The sequence below is a fragment of the Actinia tenebrosa genome, unplaced genomic scaffold (assembly GCF_029948245.1).
Source record: "Actinia tenebrosa isolate PJP-AT-01 unplaced genomic scaffold, QUT_ActTen_1.0 PGA_scaffold11__36_contigs__length_13525064, whole genome shotgun sequence".
In the NCBI taxonomy this organism is placed as follows: Eukaryota; Metazoa; Cnidaria; class Anthozoa; order Actiniaria; family Actiniidae; genus Actinia; species Actinia tenebrosa.
The window spans coordinates 7,882,354-7,899,629 of record NW_028292571.1 but is presented as its reverse complement, the minus strand read 5'-3'; the positions used below and the strand labels follow the sequence as shown (position 1 = coordinate 7,899,629).

Genomic DNA, 17,276 nt, shown 5'->3' with positions numbered 1-17,276 from the left:
CAACGATTTATTTTGACAAAAGGATCCCACAATGCATTATTTTCTGCGCTTGAAATCTAACATTTTCAATCTACGGTCGACTCTCCCGTAAGCGACCACCTCGGGGCCAGAAAGTGGTCGCTCACGGAAGATGGTCGCTTATAAGAGAGTTAACACAGGAAACCCAAACGATGGGAATCCTAACACAGGAAGCCTAAACCATTTATAATTTGTAACTCACGTTCTAAAACTACTGTATTAACGATTAAACTGTTTTAGCAAGAGAAAACGAACTAAGATAAGGAATTCCCCCTATATTGCGTTGTAACCATCATGTGCACAGTTTGATGCTATTTTTAAACGATTTGTTTTTCTGCACGCGCATTTTCGCGCGCGCTCTACGCTGTTTGATATCGTTTTTGGGGTTTTTCCGTTATTTCGACTCTGCCCTGAATATGAATGTGCCCGTCGAAAGCTTGGCAAATACGACAGGAAATTGAAGTAGTAATTTGTTCAACTTTCTGGAGCATTTTTACATTTATTTTCCAAAGCTTTCGACCTTCATCGTCATCTTGAGGGCAGATTTGAACATTTGAACATAAGAAAAGCACAAGAAAACGTTAACAAACGATCAAATAAATGATATCATTGGATGATATTTTTAGAATAGATTCTAAAAATAGCATCAAAGTGTGCACATGATGGGGCACGGGAATTCCTTCTCTTAATTCATATTCTCTTGGTTTTAGTAAACTGTGCTATATGCTTTGTTACGGCTGGGGCAATCTTTCGAGTTTCCCCGGGTCGGCCGTGTTAGAACAGCAAATCACTTACTGAGATTCCATCATTCAATCACTGCATTTATTAGAATCACGTAAAGACTGGGTAAAATACAATAAGGTATATCTGTATTAGTTAAAACCGCTTCAAATAGAAAAATGTGCTTGATTAGGGAATGATTATGCAACACGTGGTCTAGCGATACTTAGAAATGAATGCTCAGCCAACTATAGGAAGTTTATGCTGAATAATAATATTGATAATTTCTTGTAGGAGAACTAAATATAATGAGTTACATACCTCTGTGCTACTTGGCCGGATAGCAAATTAGTTAATATTCTAAGGAGCTTCTTTCTTAGTTTAACTTTCCTTCGACACGCTACATCAACTTATCACCCAAATCAAACTATCCGATTACGGTTATGTGATACGAGCATAATCACTGGTAAATCATTAACATGGCTCCCCTAAATTGTGATTACAATTTACCCCAAACAAAACAAACTATATATATATTACTAAAAAATGTTCAATATTCAGTGTTCAACATGGATATTCACGTTATATGGCTCCTTGGCTGGGACTCCCTGGTCTCTCATTTATTAGTTGTCATCGCTTCTCAGGAGCAGAACAAGCTTGTGGATCGGCCTTTCTAAGTATGTCATCTTGGAGCCGGTTCTTCTTCCTGAGGAATCGAGGTGAGGAGAGGAGACAGCAATCTTGACTTTGCGGACGTAGCCGTCTTCGTCTTTATATGGCTGTACAATGCGTGCGAGCTGCCACTTAGATCTCGGGTTGTCCGCATCCTTCAGTATGACGATGTCATCCACTGACAGATTCTTTCGGGGGCGCAACCACTTTTGTCGTTCTTGCAGAGACTGTAAGTAACATCTTCTCCAACGTTGCCAGAACTCATTGGTTAGGTGTTGGACTCTGCGCCATCTTTTTCTTGAGTATAGGTCCGCCCTCTGGAAATCTCCCGGTGGAGGCATTACTATCGTTAGTCTTCATGGTCAGCAAGTGACTCGGCGTTAATGCATCTAAGGAATCTGGTTCTGTGAGACCGTTGGTAGTGAGGGGGGGGGGGGGGGCTGTTTACTATCGCTTCTGCTTCGATCATCAGTGTCCTCAAGGATTCATCATCGAGTTGCTTTCCATGAGTCTGTAGCAGAGCTGTTAGCACGCTTCTCACGCTACGAATCTGCCTTTCCCACACGCCGCCCATGTGGCTTGCGTGCGGGACATTCATCTTAAACTGTATCCAATCGCAGTTGGTCTTTATCAGCTCTCTCTTTATGGCATCTTGGTCCATTTCCTTCATGGCTGCGTCAAGCTCATTTCTAGCACCCACAAAGTTCGTTCCTTGATCCGATCTTAATTGGCGCACTGGTCCACGCCGTCCGGTAAACCTTCGGTAGGCGTTGATGAAGGAATCTGTTGTCAGCGATGCTGCTGTTTCTATGTGAACCGCACGTGAGGCCATGCAGGTGAATAGGACTCCGTACCTTTTCAGCTCACGTCTTCCTTCCTTTATGTACCAGGGGCCAAAGTAGTCCACCGCACTGTATGTGAAAGGTGGAGCTTCTTCCAGTCTGTCTTTAGGAAGATCACTCATTTTCTGTTTCTGAGTGGCGCCTCTCAGCCTTTGACATGCGACGCATTTGGAGATGTAGTGTCCCACTGCTGAGCTTCCATCAATAATCCACAAGCCAGGAGCGCGTATGTCTGCTAGTGTTCTTGCCTTGCCTTGGTGGGCTCTCTGATGATAGTGGCGGATTACTAGACCTGTCACGTGACATTTCTTTGGGAGGATAACGGGATGTTTCACTTGGAAGGGAAGGTCGGCCAATCCGATTCTGCCACCAACGCGGAGAACCTGGTTTTCATCAAGAAACGGACTCAGACGGAGAAGAGAGCTAGATTTCACAATCTTTTCTGCTGGACGTCCCAGGGCTTTTAGAGCTCTCATTTCTTCAGGAAAGGATTGGCTCTGGACAGCCTTCAGGATCAAAGTTTCTGCTTGTTGTAGGTCTTGCACATCGAACTGAACTCTTTCCCTTGTTGACGTTCCGTCTCTTCGACTTTTATAGGGATCCACCCTTTCCTTGCGTGCGTTTATCGTCCAGGCTAGCTTCTGCACAAATTTCTTGCATATCACGATGGCTCTCTTGGCGCGATACCAATCTGAAAAGTACTTGACACGCTCCAATATTGTTGGGTATTCCTTTGAGTGCGTTGCTAAGGCTGTGACTTTCTTCACTTCTGGATCGCTGTGGTTGATAACTGTGAAGGTTTCTGATAAAGTCTGGGACTCTTTGATTGGGTGCCAAAGGAAGCTTGGGCCATTCCACCATCGTTTGCTCTCGATCAGCTCTTGAGCACTAAGACCTCTGGAAGCGTCGTCAGCCGGATTCATGCTTGTTTCCACGTACTTCCATTGGTGAGGCGAGGAGCGTTCACGAATTTGCTGAACGCGGTTTGCCACGAACGTGTGAAAACGCCTTGCATCGTTGGATATATAACCAAGAACGACTTTACTGTCCGTCCAGAACACTTCTGCTATTTCTTCGTATTTCAACTCTTTCTTCAGAAAGCCGCTAACCTTGGCGGATACCAATGCTGCCGTGAGTTCTAGGCGAGGCACTGTTATAGGTCTGAGTGGTGTCACTCTAGCCTTTGCCATTACCAGGGCGCAATGTATCTCGTCACGATCGTTCACCATTCTAAGGTAGGAGCACTGGCCATAGCCGTTGGTGCTTGCATCGGAGAAGTTGTGTATCTCGACGGTCTTGCACTCTCCAAAGCCTTCAGGTTTGTAGCATCTAGGAATCTTTGATTCGGCCAGGCGATGCAGCTCGCTTTTCCACTTCTCCCAACGAGGTCTGATTGACTCTGGTACTTTATCGTCCCATCCAACATTGTCTCTGGTAAGGTCTTGGAGTATCCTTTTGCCCACAAGAACAAAGGGAGCTACCATGCCCAGGGGGTCGTAAATAGAGCTTACCGTTGCTAATATTCCTCTTCTCGTCAATGGCCTGTCCTTCAGTTCGATCTTGAACTGCAGCTGATCCGACTCTATACACCATTGCACTCCCAGGGCTCTCTCGATGGGCAACAGGTCCTTGGTTATGTCAAGATTCTTTAAACCTTTCGCGCGTGACTCAATTGGGATTGATTCTATAACTGCTTTACTGTTCGATAGGAACTTGTGCAGGTTGAAGCCACCCCTCTGGCAGAGTGCCTTCGTGTTCTCAATAAGAGCGATGGCTTGCGCAATGGTTGGAACGGACTTTAACCCATCGTCTACATAGAAATCATTCCTAATGAACTCTGCTGCTTCCTTGCCAAACTCGATCTCGTAGTCGTCGGCTGTTGATTTCAAGGCAAAATTCGAACAGCCAGGTGAGGAGACCGCTCCGAAAAGGTGAACTGTCATCCTGTACTCTGTCAAAGGATTGTTCGTATCACCGTCCTCCCACCAAAGGAACCTAAGAAAGTTTCTATGTTCGACGTTTACCTTCACTTGGTGGAACATTCCTTCGATGTCACACATTAGTGCTACCGGTTCTTTCCTGAATCGGCACAAAACTCCTGAGAGGTTGTTCGTGAGGTCCGGTCCCTGAAGCAGATGTCTGTTGAGTGACTCGCCCTTGTATTCCGCACTGCCATCAAAGACAACTCTGATTTTATCCTTCTTCTGGGGGTGATAGACGCCGTGATGCGGGATGTACCACACTTGACCATCATCGCCGCTCTCCTTTGACTGGGGAACTTTTTCTGCATAACCTTTACTGAGCATCTCCTTCATGAATTCTTGGTAATGCTTGCGGTAGGTTTCGTCCTTTTCAAGCCTCCCTTTCAACCTCATCAGTCTGATTACGGCTAACTCTCTGTTGTTCGGCAGATTAATTCTATCATCTTTGAAGGGTAGAGGAATTTCATAATGGCCATCCTCTCTTTGGTTAATTCCATCTTTCATCCTTTGCATGAACTTGCGGTCATTGTAAGAGAGTGTCCGCTCTTCGTCTTGTGATTCATCAAAGTCAAGTTCGAACATCTTCGAAACTTGAAATGGTGTCATTATTTCCTTTGTTTGAGTACGCATGGAGAAGTGAAGTGGTTTCTTGGTCTCTCCTAAAACCTCCCTGGCGAGTATGCGATGGCAGCCGCACTTCTCGTGGACATCCTTGCAGTCAGGATCTACTATGCCTATCACTCCCCATCCTAGCGCAGTCTTCTTCGCATAAGGTTCATCGTCCTTGCCCGGAATGACTTCTCTTGGCTTGATTGCGCGTGCGCAGTTTAGACCGATCAGCAACCCGATTTCCACGTCGCTTCTGTGTGGCATCAGTTGATCAGCTATACGCTCCAGGTGTGGCCACTTTCGAGCTGTTTCTGGTCGAGGAATCTGTCCTCTTCTCGCTGGAATGATTTCTCTTGAATACGTTCCGGGTAGTGGGATGATCTCACTTTCGTTTAGGCCTCGTACCACCAGACCGTTCACCTTCTGACAATCAATGAAACGTTCCGCAAGTACCGTTGACAATTTGAGCTTCACTTGGACTCCCTTCACTGCCATTCTTTCAACGACGTCATTCTTGATGAAACAGCCGTCTGACTGGTCGTCTAAGAGAGCGTATACAAGTACTTCCTGGGACGGATTGTCGCTGTGATGTATCCATACAGGAACGATCAGGGAATGGGCGGCACAGTCGTCTTGTTTCTGGTCACTGATCTTCGTACATTTCGATGAAACCTCCTTAACCTCTATTTCTTGATCAGAGTTCTCTTTCAATTCCTTCTTTGGAACGAACGTACCGTCGTGCAAAGACGTCGGATGGAAGCCGTGGCAACTCTTGCATACTGCTCTCCTTCTGCAATCCTTTCGCATGTGACCCCATCTTAGGCACCCGAGACAGAGTCCCTTCGCGCGTACGAAGCTTACTCTCTCTTTAGCTGATAGCTTTAGGAACGCCTTGCAGTCGTCTAGGTTATGTGGTCCCTTGCACGACGCACACTGCACTGACCTTTCTTGCTTCGAGTCGTCCTTTTTGGATCCTGAATTTTCTCGCTTTACTTCAGCGGAATCTGTGAAGAGGGATCTCTGATTGTAGATCCTTCCTACTCTGACAGGTTTGGCTATTTCCTCTTTCTTACTTTCTTCTTCTTTGAAGATTTTATTGGAGATTACCGGATTGCATGCGATCCTTGCCTCGCGCGATATAAAATTGCAGAACTCGGCGAATGGTGGGTATCCCATCTCATTCTCTCTTTCAAAGGGAAGCAAAACGCCGCTTCGTTCGCCGCTAATCCATCTATCTACCTCTCGACTCCAGCGATCTACTAAGTATCTTGGAAGTTTCTTGGCCATTTTTTGGTTTTCTTCCGGATCGTTTAGCACCTTTAGATACTTAACGTTCTGCATTGCGGCCAAGCAATGGAATAAAAAATCGGAAAATTTCCGCAAACTAACTCCATCGTTTGGAGGGATTTTCGGCCAATCACTTAGTTTCTTTCTGTATGCGTCAGCCACAAGGAAGGGGTTCCCGTACCGATATGCTAGTATACCCTTTGCCTGAAGGTACGCGTCCTTGCTATCCAAACATAGGAGACCGCTAATCGCTTCTTTGGCTTCCCCCGCGGTGTATTTTCCAAGATAATACAGCCGTTGAGCTGGACTTTCTATTCGGCTTTCTATTATAGTCTCAAAGGATTTAAGCCAATTAGGATAATGGAACATACTGCCTCTGAAGATTTCCGGTTCCGGAAGGGGAAGACTATCTATGTTGCGTCTTTCGGACAACAAATCTGCCAATCTGCAGAGGGCGTTATCATTATTCGAGCTTGGTGTACTACTATGCACGTTTGTTTCTCGGTAAGACACGAACTGCGATGCGTCGACATCGTCAAATAAATCCGTTGGTGGATCAAATGGGTTCCGTGTGTTCAAATGTGTTGACGGATAGTTGTCAAATGGTGTGCCTATGACGCGAGTTGAGGTGAAAGGATTTACAGACGAGTTCGAAGGTTTCGAATAACTTTTTAGCTCTGGATCTGTCTTATACTTGGACTCGAAATCAAGATTTTCTGACTTAGATTTGGATTCGAAACCAAGGTTTTCCGACTTAGTCGACTTAGATTCTTTTGCATGGATATGGGATTCTGATATGTTAGCTGCATGATGCGTAGATTGCATGACAGGATCGTGTTGCGGGGCTTCTTTGACGGAGTCAAGTTGCATACTCAAATATTTGTTTAAATCTTTCTCTGTGTCATCTTCTTTAGGCAAATCAAATGCGCCGTCGACTAATCCTAGCTCTGCTTCTTGTACCTTGGCAATCGCGTTCATTTCGGCCTTCGCAAGCGCTAGATTCTTAGCAATTCGAAACTTCGTCATCTCAGCCTCTTGTTTTCTTAGCGCGTCGGCTCTTTGTGCTTCTAAGTCTTGAAATTTTAACTCTGCGCCGAGTCTCGCGATCATGCCAGCCATCTCGGCCTTTCTTGCAAACGCGGAATTGCTGGATTTACTAGAGCGAGTTGATCTCGAGCTGCGAGATGAGCCCGAGATCGAAGATCTTTCGTCTTCATTTAGCCTTTTTAAATCGCTTAACCTTTTCTTTACTTCTTTTAGGAGGTCAGAGTGCTGTTGGTCGATCGTCTCAAATTTCTCGCTCGCTACGCGTCTTTCTGTTACGTCTAAAGCCTCTTCTAGCCTTTCATTCGCGCCGGCGAGAATCTCCATTTTTGCTTCCAACAGACCCCTTTCACTAAGAAGCCGGTTGACATCCTCTGAGTTTGCTAGCAATCCATTCACTATATTAAACTGTTTGCGCCAATTTCTTTGGGCCGTAATTCGATCACGATCTAGCAAGTCCAATTTAAAGGCTGTGCCCTTCTCTGTCATTTTCTTTTCTCTTTGCGTGTTTTCATCGATTTCCTCGGTGTTTAAATCAAAATTTGACATACCTTCAGATGCACTGTAGCCACAGAGTCTTTACTGTTACGGCTGGGGCAATCTTTCGAGTTTCCCCGGGTCGGCCGTGTTAGAACAGCAAATCACTTACTGAGATTCCATCATTCAATCACTGCATTTATTAGAATCACGTAAAGACTGGGTAAAATACAATAAGGTATATCTGTATTAGTTAAAACCGCTTCAAATAGAAAAATGTGCTTGATTAGGGAATGATTATGCAACACGTGGTCTAGCGATACTTAGAAATGAATGCTCAGCCAACTATAGGAAGTTTATGCTGAATAATAATATTGATAATTTCTTGTAGGAGAACTAAATATAATGAGTTACATACCTCTGTGCTACTTGGCCGGATAGCAAATTAGTTAATATTCTAAGGAGCTTCTTTCTTAGTTTAACTTTCCTTCGACACGCTACATCAACTTATCACCCAAATCAAACTATCCGATTACGGTTATGTGATACGAGCATAATCACTGGTAAATCATTAACATGGCTCCCCTAAATTGTGATTACAATTTACCCCAAACAAAACAAACTATATATATATTACTAAAAAATGTTCAATATTCAGTGTTCAACATGGATATTCACGTTATATGGCTCCTTGGCTGGGACTCCCTGGTCTCTCATTTATTAGTTGTCATCGCTTCTCAGGAGCAGAACAAGCTTGTGGATCGGCCTTTCTAAGTATGTCATCTTGAGACGTTCTTCTAGCTTCTTCTTTTCTTTTGGATGCTTGCACCTTTCTTTATTTCTGCAAATTAACCTTTGTTCTCCAGGAGAAAAAAATTTCTTTAGAAGGTCCATTACTTCTTGCACATCGTCTCTATCCCAGTTGATGCTTTTGGCGGCAATTTGTTCAGCATCCAAAAGGTTTTCTTTCATCTGTTTGCAGATATTCTCCCTATCGAGGGGCTTGTTCATCAAACACAAGGGATGGTAACCTTCTTTGTCAGCTACTTTTTTCCAGGCCTCCTTAAAGTGGTCGTCTTCTATGTACAAAAACCCAATGCTATCCCTGCAGTTCCTGGGATCGTTTATATCGTTTGGGTCTATACTCTCAGGCACTTTCTTTGATTTCTTTATGAGCTTGTTAATAGAATAATCGCCTTTCTTACAGTCACTGACAACTGCATTAAGAGTATTAATTTTGCTTGTGTAGCATTTTAAAGAAAAAGGTATCCTAAACAAAAGAAAGAAATTGCAAGATGAAATGAAATTACGATAATTTGAGACCCCAAACCCGACTCAAACATTTTTCCTCTTTGATGTTGTCGAGTAAAGGTAAAATTTGTAATCCTTTGCACTTCTTTAATACTTTATTATACATAATATATACAGTTGAATTCCGGTAAATCGAACCTCCAGAGAAAATGAAACGAAGTTTGAGTTATCGGGAGTTTGAGTTATCGGGAAACGATAATAAATTAAAGTGTTTTACATATATTTTCATCTTTATTCAAACATAAAGCGTTTCATCAGGTTTATGACGGAGAAAGGTTAATACATAACAATATTTATAGTTAATTTAGCTAAGAACACAGAAAAAAGGAGCAAAGCTTGTTAAAACGAAACCTTAAAAACTAGTCGAAATGACTTTTTGCTAACTCCGCTTTATATCATATATTTTCATGGCTCACAGGAATGAACTAACGCGTAAAATTTCTATTATCTTAACAGACTGTGATTACGTTGCTGGGATTCAAATACTTGGAATTAAAGAGATAGAAGAAATTGCAGTTATCTTTGTCAAAAGTATTTTTGAATCCAATGTTATCGAAAAAGGGCATAAACATTAGACATTTAATTTGTTAGAGTTAGAATCTAAAAAATAGCCGTAGGTTTAATGTTCCCCTTGTCCGCATCAACCGAGCAAAGCCGGAATTCGTTTGTCTTGTCCATGTGCAACTGAGTGATATCATCGGTCCTCATGTGAACTTATCGGTGCACTGGGTAATGATTTTTAGTCTTTTTTTTTTTTTTTTTTTACCTTTTTAGTTTTACATTTACTTTATCTAATTGAGAAATAAATAGTTTTTAATTAATTAATTAAGTATACTATAGCTCTTATAAGAAGATGTTATTATATTATAGTATATTATAGCTTTTACAGATAAAGATATATTTTATATTTTATAATATATTTTGTACTTAGCCTTTCGGGCTGCGAGATAATTTTAAACAAACTATCTATCTTGGTTCGAGACGAAAGATTCGAGTTACCAAGGGTTGAGTTCCCGGGATTCAACTGTAACACACAAAACCCGTTAACCTCCTATGGATTAAAATAAGTCAAAATAGGTATCAAGAACTGTCGAACCTTTTCCTTTCAGCACCTTTTTGGTGTTTTGCACCCCGTCGAGATATGTATGACGTATTGACGGGTTGCAGTTAGGCCCCGTCCACGCGTATCCGCAAATTTTTTTTTGCGGATACGAAAATGGTCGCGTCCACACGCAGCGTATTCGAATCGTTTTCGAATCGTTTTCATTGTCCACACGTATCCGGAAATTCCTTGATTTCCCTGATGCACGCTAGTGACTAGTCCGTTTACGTTTACGTCAGCGTATTCGAATATTTGCGGATATGACCATCCACACGTGTCCGTATTCGGAGCGTATTCGAAAATTTCCACTCTAGAGAACCGTTTTCGGAAATTTCCGGATACGGATACACAAATTTCCGGATACGTGTGGACGGGGCCTAAAAAGCTGAAATCGAACCGGCTGAAAAAGCTGAAACAGCTGAAAGAGCTGAAAATCATTAAGATCTTAACATTTTAAGAATTCAAACCGAAGAAATAAATTTATATAAGTATTTATAACTATATAAATTGAATTCAATTTTTGAATTAAATTAATTAAAATTAAATGTTTATTAAAATTAAAATTAATTACATTTTTGAATTAAAATTCCGCGCGACGTGCCGGCATTAAGTTCACCTTCGAGGACCTTCTAAGTAGAGAGATGGACCTTCAGCTAGAACACGAGGACCTCCTTAGTAGAGAGATTGGAGCGAATTTTGGTCGCCTTTAAAATGTAGAAATCAATACATGGCAAGAACTGTTTATCATGCAATCTCTTGACATAAAATAAGCTTAGGGTCGATAAAATAGCACAAAGTACTTTCTATTTCGTCAAATGTTAAAGTTAATGTTATTTAGGCTTACCGTACTTTGCGGAACGAAACGAAAAGAAATATAGGAATTATTGCACTTACGGAACGAAGCGAAACGAAATAGAATACTTTTTACATACACCTACTTGCAACAACGTTGTCATACGATATTAGAACATTAGTAATTTAGTGAGAAAGGAATATATTAAAAGACAAAAGAAAATGTTCAGCTTCAGTGATCTTCTTTTGTTTTTTAATATAATTCCTATCCCACTAAATCACTAATGTTCTATATTCGTATGTCAACGTTCTTGCAAGTAGGTGTATACGTTTTCTTTATTTCACATTGAATTAAATTGATTTAAATTGTACTCTATTAAGTTATATACACATTTATAGATTTATAAGTTTCGGTTTGAATTCATAAAATGTTTGGATTGTTACGATTTTCAGCTTGTTTCAGCTCTGTTACCTACCTCGTTTAGCTCTTATAGTTATTCAAGGTAACCCCTACCATTCTTCAGTAAATATACTTATATCTATATTTTCTCCTTATTGCAATCTGTTGGTACAAATAAAGCACATTGTTGTTTTAGTTCTTTCAGCTCTTTCAGCCGTTTCAGTTTTAGCATTTTACCACAACCCACTTATTAACTCCTCCTTAGCGCGTTTAAATGTCAAATAATTATTCTTACTTTCCAAGTGCCATCAAGAGTTTTGTGCTTGCATCGGATGTGATGTTGAAATCATTTGATGTTTTGATTTCAGTAAGGAACCCGAAGATGTTATCGGTTATACTTTGCATTGCTACACTTTGATTTGCTGCACCAGCCATCATGGTTCCTGTTTCATTCAATGACGTGAGTAGCATCTCGTACATTAGGCTGCTCCGTACTATATCCCAACCCTGGAAAAACACACATTCCTTTTAGTGGTGTTGTTAACGGTGTCATCTTTCTTAAAAAGCAAATGAACGAGTTATATACATTTAGATAATTTTATACCAACTTTCATCGATATGCATCATAGTTGACGTACCTCCATCATAACTGCAGTAACGTTCTTAATTGAATTGATCTGACCTTGTATCTTCTTCTCGGCCTCCTTGGTTTGTATGTAAGCACATTTTATTTTTTTTCGTGTTTGTTTACATTCCTCCTCAATTTTAATCATGTTATAGATTGAGTATCCTGTTTAAAATAATAGACCGCTTTAGAGTATACAACAAATACTGAAAAAAAAATGATGGAATTAATTAATTAATTTGTTTAAAAAACCGCTTTAAAGTGACGTTTCTAATATTTCTTATGTTTGAATAGCTGCCGACAGCGTAAAAGTATGGTGTAGCGGGAAGGTTTAGGAATCGACTTCTGAACTCGGAATTAGACGTGGTTTGAGGGAGAGGGAGGGGGAGGGGAGGGGGAGGGGGAGGGGAGGGAGGCTGGGGTGAGGAAGCGGGGCGGAGAGCTCTTACCCCTCCCCAAGAGCCGCTACGCAGGCTGCTATATAATCCTATCTCTAATATATCTTACCAGCACTTGCAAGACCGCTGACAATGCTGAATATTCCCGAGAATTTGGAGGCTAGTCTTTTGACTCTCTTAAAGCTGCGCTTGAAAGCTTCTTTGATATCGGAGATCTGGTATTTGATTCGAGATATTTTCCATTGTCTTGACGTCCATCGTTTAAACTTGGCTTCTTGATAAAATGATTTCGAACTACCTGATTTCTTAGGCAGTTTAAATTCGACGTCCTCTTCCATTTCAATCTTTGTTTAAAGAAGACATTAAAAAGAAAGGTCAATCAACAATGCAATCATTACCAGAATGTCAGATGTGAGCATGCGCATATTTTGTTGCTTTGTTACGTATTCTTTTCTTTTGCTATAACTGACTTAAGATTTGAGACTTAAGACTTAATTTTATTCAATCCCTGATGATGGTGGTCGGAAAAGTCGGATTTTGAAAAAGATCAAGTTTCACGCAGAAAAAACGTTTAGAAATAAATAAGTTTTCCTTATGATTCCTTTTACTAGTCATGGATGAAACTCAGCTGAATGTCCTTATTGGGGTGTAACTAATTAGTATGTAAATAATTATATTGCAATATAATTATTTACATATTGATGAGTTACACCCCAATGAGGGCATACTCTATATATATGTACTGTTTAATAAACGAGCAGGAGTGTTTTATCGGGTATAAAACACGAGGCGTAGCCGAGTGGTTTTAGACCCGATAAAACACGATCTGCGAGTTTATTAAACGGCTTAAAAAACTCCTGATGTATGTTCTCATACTGTACCGAATTCTTTACGAAATGAACCAAGTTTGACAGAGAAAATCCAAGTTAAAGTTTTTGCAAATGTAGACGAATCTATATCAGATATAAAACCTCCTTCATGGTCATGATTTCTATTGTGTTTCCTTCATGAATTATTAATGAGTTTTTAAATATATGTAAAACACTCATTAATAATTCATAAGCTTATGGTCCAATTTGAGCCAACATACACATCACGTGCATGAAGCCTTATACCCGATAAAGTCCTCTTCATTAGTATTCAAGTGATTTTATATAAAGACACATGTGTCTTTATATAAAGACAAACGTGATCTTAATATAAAGACCACTCGAATACTATGAGGATGACTTCATCAGACAAAGAGCTTCATCAAGGTCATAGTAAACCCTAAAGATCTTTGACTAACGTGCCTGTCTTTGCCTTGGCACGCAATATCCAACGTGTGGGAGCTTCTATTGAATCTGGTTGCGCATGCCTGTGACGTCAAATCTCTATCGAAGTATAAAAATAAAAATCTCATAGATCGTGTTTTAAACACTACATATTTTTTTGAAATGTACTGATTTTTACATGCACATGTAATAGCAAATGTCTAATTTTTTTAAAATAAATAATAAAGCTATTTATATATTAATGAGTTGATATCTACTAGGTGTCATCAAAATAACGGACAAAAGACAAAAATTAAATTAAATGGTTTTGTAAACTTTAAGAAAATAGTCCTTTCAGAAAAGAGATATTGGTTAGATAAGCCTTTAACACTATCAAACATAAAAAATATCTGTCCTACTAAGAGAATATGAACTATAGTTTATTTTATCTTCCTTTTACCTTGGACTATAACCAACTTAATATTCAGGCATTTTGAGCCATTTCTCACAGAGATATTCAGTCTTTTTAATAGGATCATGGGTTGACGTTGTCATTTCTTGATTTTTTTAAATATATTGAATATCTCGGCAAAGAGATATCAGAGAAAAGTAAAGGCCAATGTTATTTATTATGATAAGAGCTTTCAAATTATGAAGAGATCCTGCAGGGTTAAAAAGTTGCCATCAGAATTTTTGTAAACTTTGCATAAACATACCCCGACATACCCCATTTTTTGTTCAAAAAATGAAATAACAATTGGGATTCACGGAACCTGAATATTTTGCTAAACGCTGAACAAATATGGTATTGAGGGAGGAAAAGACGCGCGCTATAGCGTTACCCGAGGTATCGAACTGAACAATTCGAAAAAATTAAAAATATCAAAGGAATGCAGAAAAAAATCATGGCTATCAAATATGACTTTCTTTAAAATCATGGCTATCAAATGTGACTTTCTTTAACGTTTCTGAATTGAAAGCATGTGAGTAATTGTTAATGATAAGGATTTACGACACTTTCTTCTGTTCCCTCGCAATCAGGATTTTTTTTCAATAATGAAATAATTATTTAATAATTCAATAATTTCGGTAATCAGTTTCAGAACTTTTTAGTATTGAATATTCTAGTTAATTTTTTAATCTTTTGCCTACTTAAGTTTACTTATTAAATTTGTCTTCTGTTTACTTCGTTGCACTATTTTGTGAGTTTTTGACACGTTTTTTGAGGCTCAAATATATCCGCCAACTAGACTCGCATTAATTCTCGCGAAATTTTTCATAATTCAAGCCTCCAACTCATCTACTTCGGGTATACCAAAGATTGATTATCGTATAATTTTTATGTTATTTTTTTTGGTAAATAATTTTTCATAATACATATATCTTTTTAATTACAATATTAAAAAAAAATCACTTTATAGTTGTAAATATTTTTACAATATTGCTATTTCACTTACATCGTATAGCGATATAAATATTTTTTTAACGATATAACATTCATTTTTATTATGGTCAAAGTCATTATTCATAACAAACATAGTGACGTAGAGAGAAAAACAGAACAAAGTTACGAGAAATTAAGAACTAATTAGAGGTTGAAAGTTGAAAGTTGAAAGTTATGCAGTTTTTCTCAAGAAAACGTTTGATGATTTATTGGTAGTCAATGATGATGCAATTCTTGTTCTCGAAATAATATTCGTTGGGGGTTGAGCTGTTAAGAAATGATTGAAATGTTTAATTTTGTTTATTTATGAAGTTATAATACATGTGCTGCTTTGCAATTAGTATAGAATTAGGTGCTTTAAAAGAATAGGGGATTTGAATTTCGACACATTATGACCATATAAGATTGTTCCAAGGTCAATGTTTAGTTATGACTTACAGTACTATCAACATGCAACGGCCACCAACTTTGGAATTGTTTTCAAAAGATTTGTGCGTAGGCACCAAGATAGAAGAAGTACTTGAAAGTGTGTCGTTTTTTATCGGTACTAGAAGGGCAGAAGTCATTCTTTTTAATACCTAGGTAATCTTTCAGAGGAAGTATATTGTGAATGATTTTAACCTCTGGAAAATTGATGTAGTGTTGTTTCTTTTGTTGCAATGGGGACAGTGAGTATATTTTATTCAAATCGTTCTGACTAAACCCTTCGTTATCGATTAAAGGCTTATTGGTAGGGTCTTCAAAATTGGTTTTGGCGAAAAGCTGTCTTATTGATTTTACTAACATCTTCATTAAATTATCAGAGTTTGGTCGTGTTTCTTAGGTCTCAAAGTTGGCGTAGATCAATTTGATTTATCCTATTCTTAACTGCATTAATAATTCCCCTATATATTAGGAAATTAGTATTTATATAGTACTATTTTGTAAATTTAGAAAAATTTAAAAACTTGTTTTGGTGATCTATTAAGGTTTCAATGGTTTTAACGCCGTTGTCAAACCACGATTTGTAGAAAACTGAGGCGTTTTTATTTGTTTGCTGTTCCAAATGATAGTCTTTGGAGTATTTGGATTGAGCAGTTTGGAGATTCGCTATATGTTTTTTTTTGTCGCATTAAGCCACGTACATTAAAATTTTAATGTTTAACTCCTGACGTCATTACCAATTCCAGGGCAATAAAAGCATTAGTATTCAAGACAATATATAGTCAATTCTTAAAGTGCACCTACACCCTATTTTTTTCTGATCTGGAGTAAAACTTTAAGGCACAAAAAGCAGATTTGTGGAAAAATTTTTTAGATCCATCAAAACGGGAATTTTTGGTGCTCTGTCAAAGATTGAAAAATTGACCATTTTAGCCGAAGTAAGTGAACCATGGCCGTAATTACAGAGGAGATTGGGGCGAGCGGTGTGTGACGTCACCACAGGCCAACACAACCAAAGATTACCACAGATTCTATACAGATTTTTCTAGACTATTCACAGGTAGCCCAAGCTTGGTTTCTGTGGTGTCCTGTTATAAGGAAATGTATGGAGATTCATCAAAAATTTTAATAAAATCTTTGAAACGTGAAATAAGGCCTCGACATTTTACCCGATCATTGAGAAATAGCACTTCTTTCGCTCTGCGTGGTTATTTTTTGAACTTAGCTCGTTTTAAGATTTTTTCCCCCACCAGTAAGAAATAAGAGAAGGTTGGAAACTCGAGTCCCAAAAGCGAACCATCACGGGTCTTTGAAACCTCGTAAGTCCTCGAATTTTCTTTCCAGCGCCAAATTTTAGTCATGACACTTCTCTCACATCCCTATAGAACCGAGAAAGTCGCATTAGAGATTAGTCTTCGCGTCTTTAAGCCATGAAATTTGCCTGTATTTACATACTACCTCGCTTGTTCTGACCCGTACTTGGGGCTCACTGTACACCAATTCAACGGATTTCTTTCGGCAATCGACCCGAGGTCACGCCGGAAGTCTTCGTATCGTAAATGCAGAGTTAATATTAACTCTGGTAAATGCGGGTTGGATTTGGATATAGTCTTTCTTCGAAATTATGGTGAGTGTATTTTTTAACGGCCTAAGATACAAAAGTATTTAACTTATAATTTATAACTTTATAATCTTTCTTCGAAATTATGGTGAGTGTATTTCTTAACGGCCTAAGATACAAAAGTATTTCTTCCGGCGTGACCTCGGGTCGATTGCCGAAAGAAATCCGTTGAATTGGTGTACAGTGAGCTCCAAGTACGGGTCAGAACAAGCGAGGTAGTATGTGAATACAGGCAAATTTCATGGCTTAAAGACGC

General features: G+C 39.3%; 2 protein-coding genes across 3 annotated transcripts in view; both read right to left on the bottom strand.

Moving 5' to 3' along the window:
• Window positions 1-1,857: 1,857 nt before the first annotated feature.
• LOC148912442 (uncharacterized) lies at window positions 1,858-7,723 on the bottom strand. Its single transcript, XM_089027169.1, has 2 exons — window positions 1,952-7,723; window positions 1,858-1,869 (listed from the first exon to the last, which is right to left on the bottom strand). Exons 1-2 carry the CDS (start codon window positions 7,721-7,723, stop codon window positions 1,858-1,860), a joined length of 5,784 nt encoding a protein of 1,927 aa, XP_088883295.1.
• Window positions 7,724-8,367: 644 nt separating this feature from the next.
• LOC116287915 (uncharacterized) overlaps window positions 8,368-17,276 on the bottom strand; it is a 54,455-nt gene continuing 45,546 nt past the window's right edge. For both annotated transcript variants that reach the window (XM_089027455.1, XM_089027456.1), the window contains exons 7-10: window positions 12,389-12,623; window positions 11,895-12,046; window positions 11,552-11,763; window positions 8,368-8,921 (exon numbers count right to left, since the gene is read on the bottom strand). In XM_089027455.1, the coding sequence (XP_088883581.1) occupies window positions 8,372-8,921; window positions 11,552-11,763; window positions 11,895-12,046; window positions 12,389-12,623 (1,149 nt within the window). In that variant the 3' untranslated portion in view covers window positions 8,368-8,371. The remainder of the gene's footprint in view (window positions 8,922-11,551; window positions 11,764-11,894; window positions 12,047-12,388; window positions 12,624-17,276) is intronic.

Bases quoted from the DNA above. Each gene is read 5' to 3' on its own strand.
- LOC148912442 (XM_089027169.1), bottom strand. From the start codon at position 7,723: ATGTCAAATTTTGATTTAAACACCGAGGAAATCGATGAAAACACGCAA.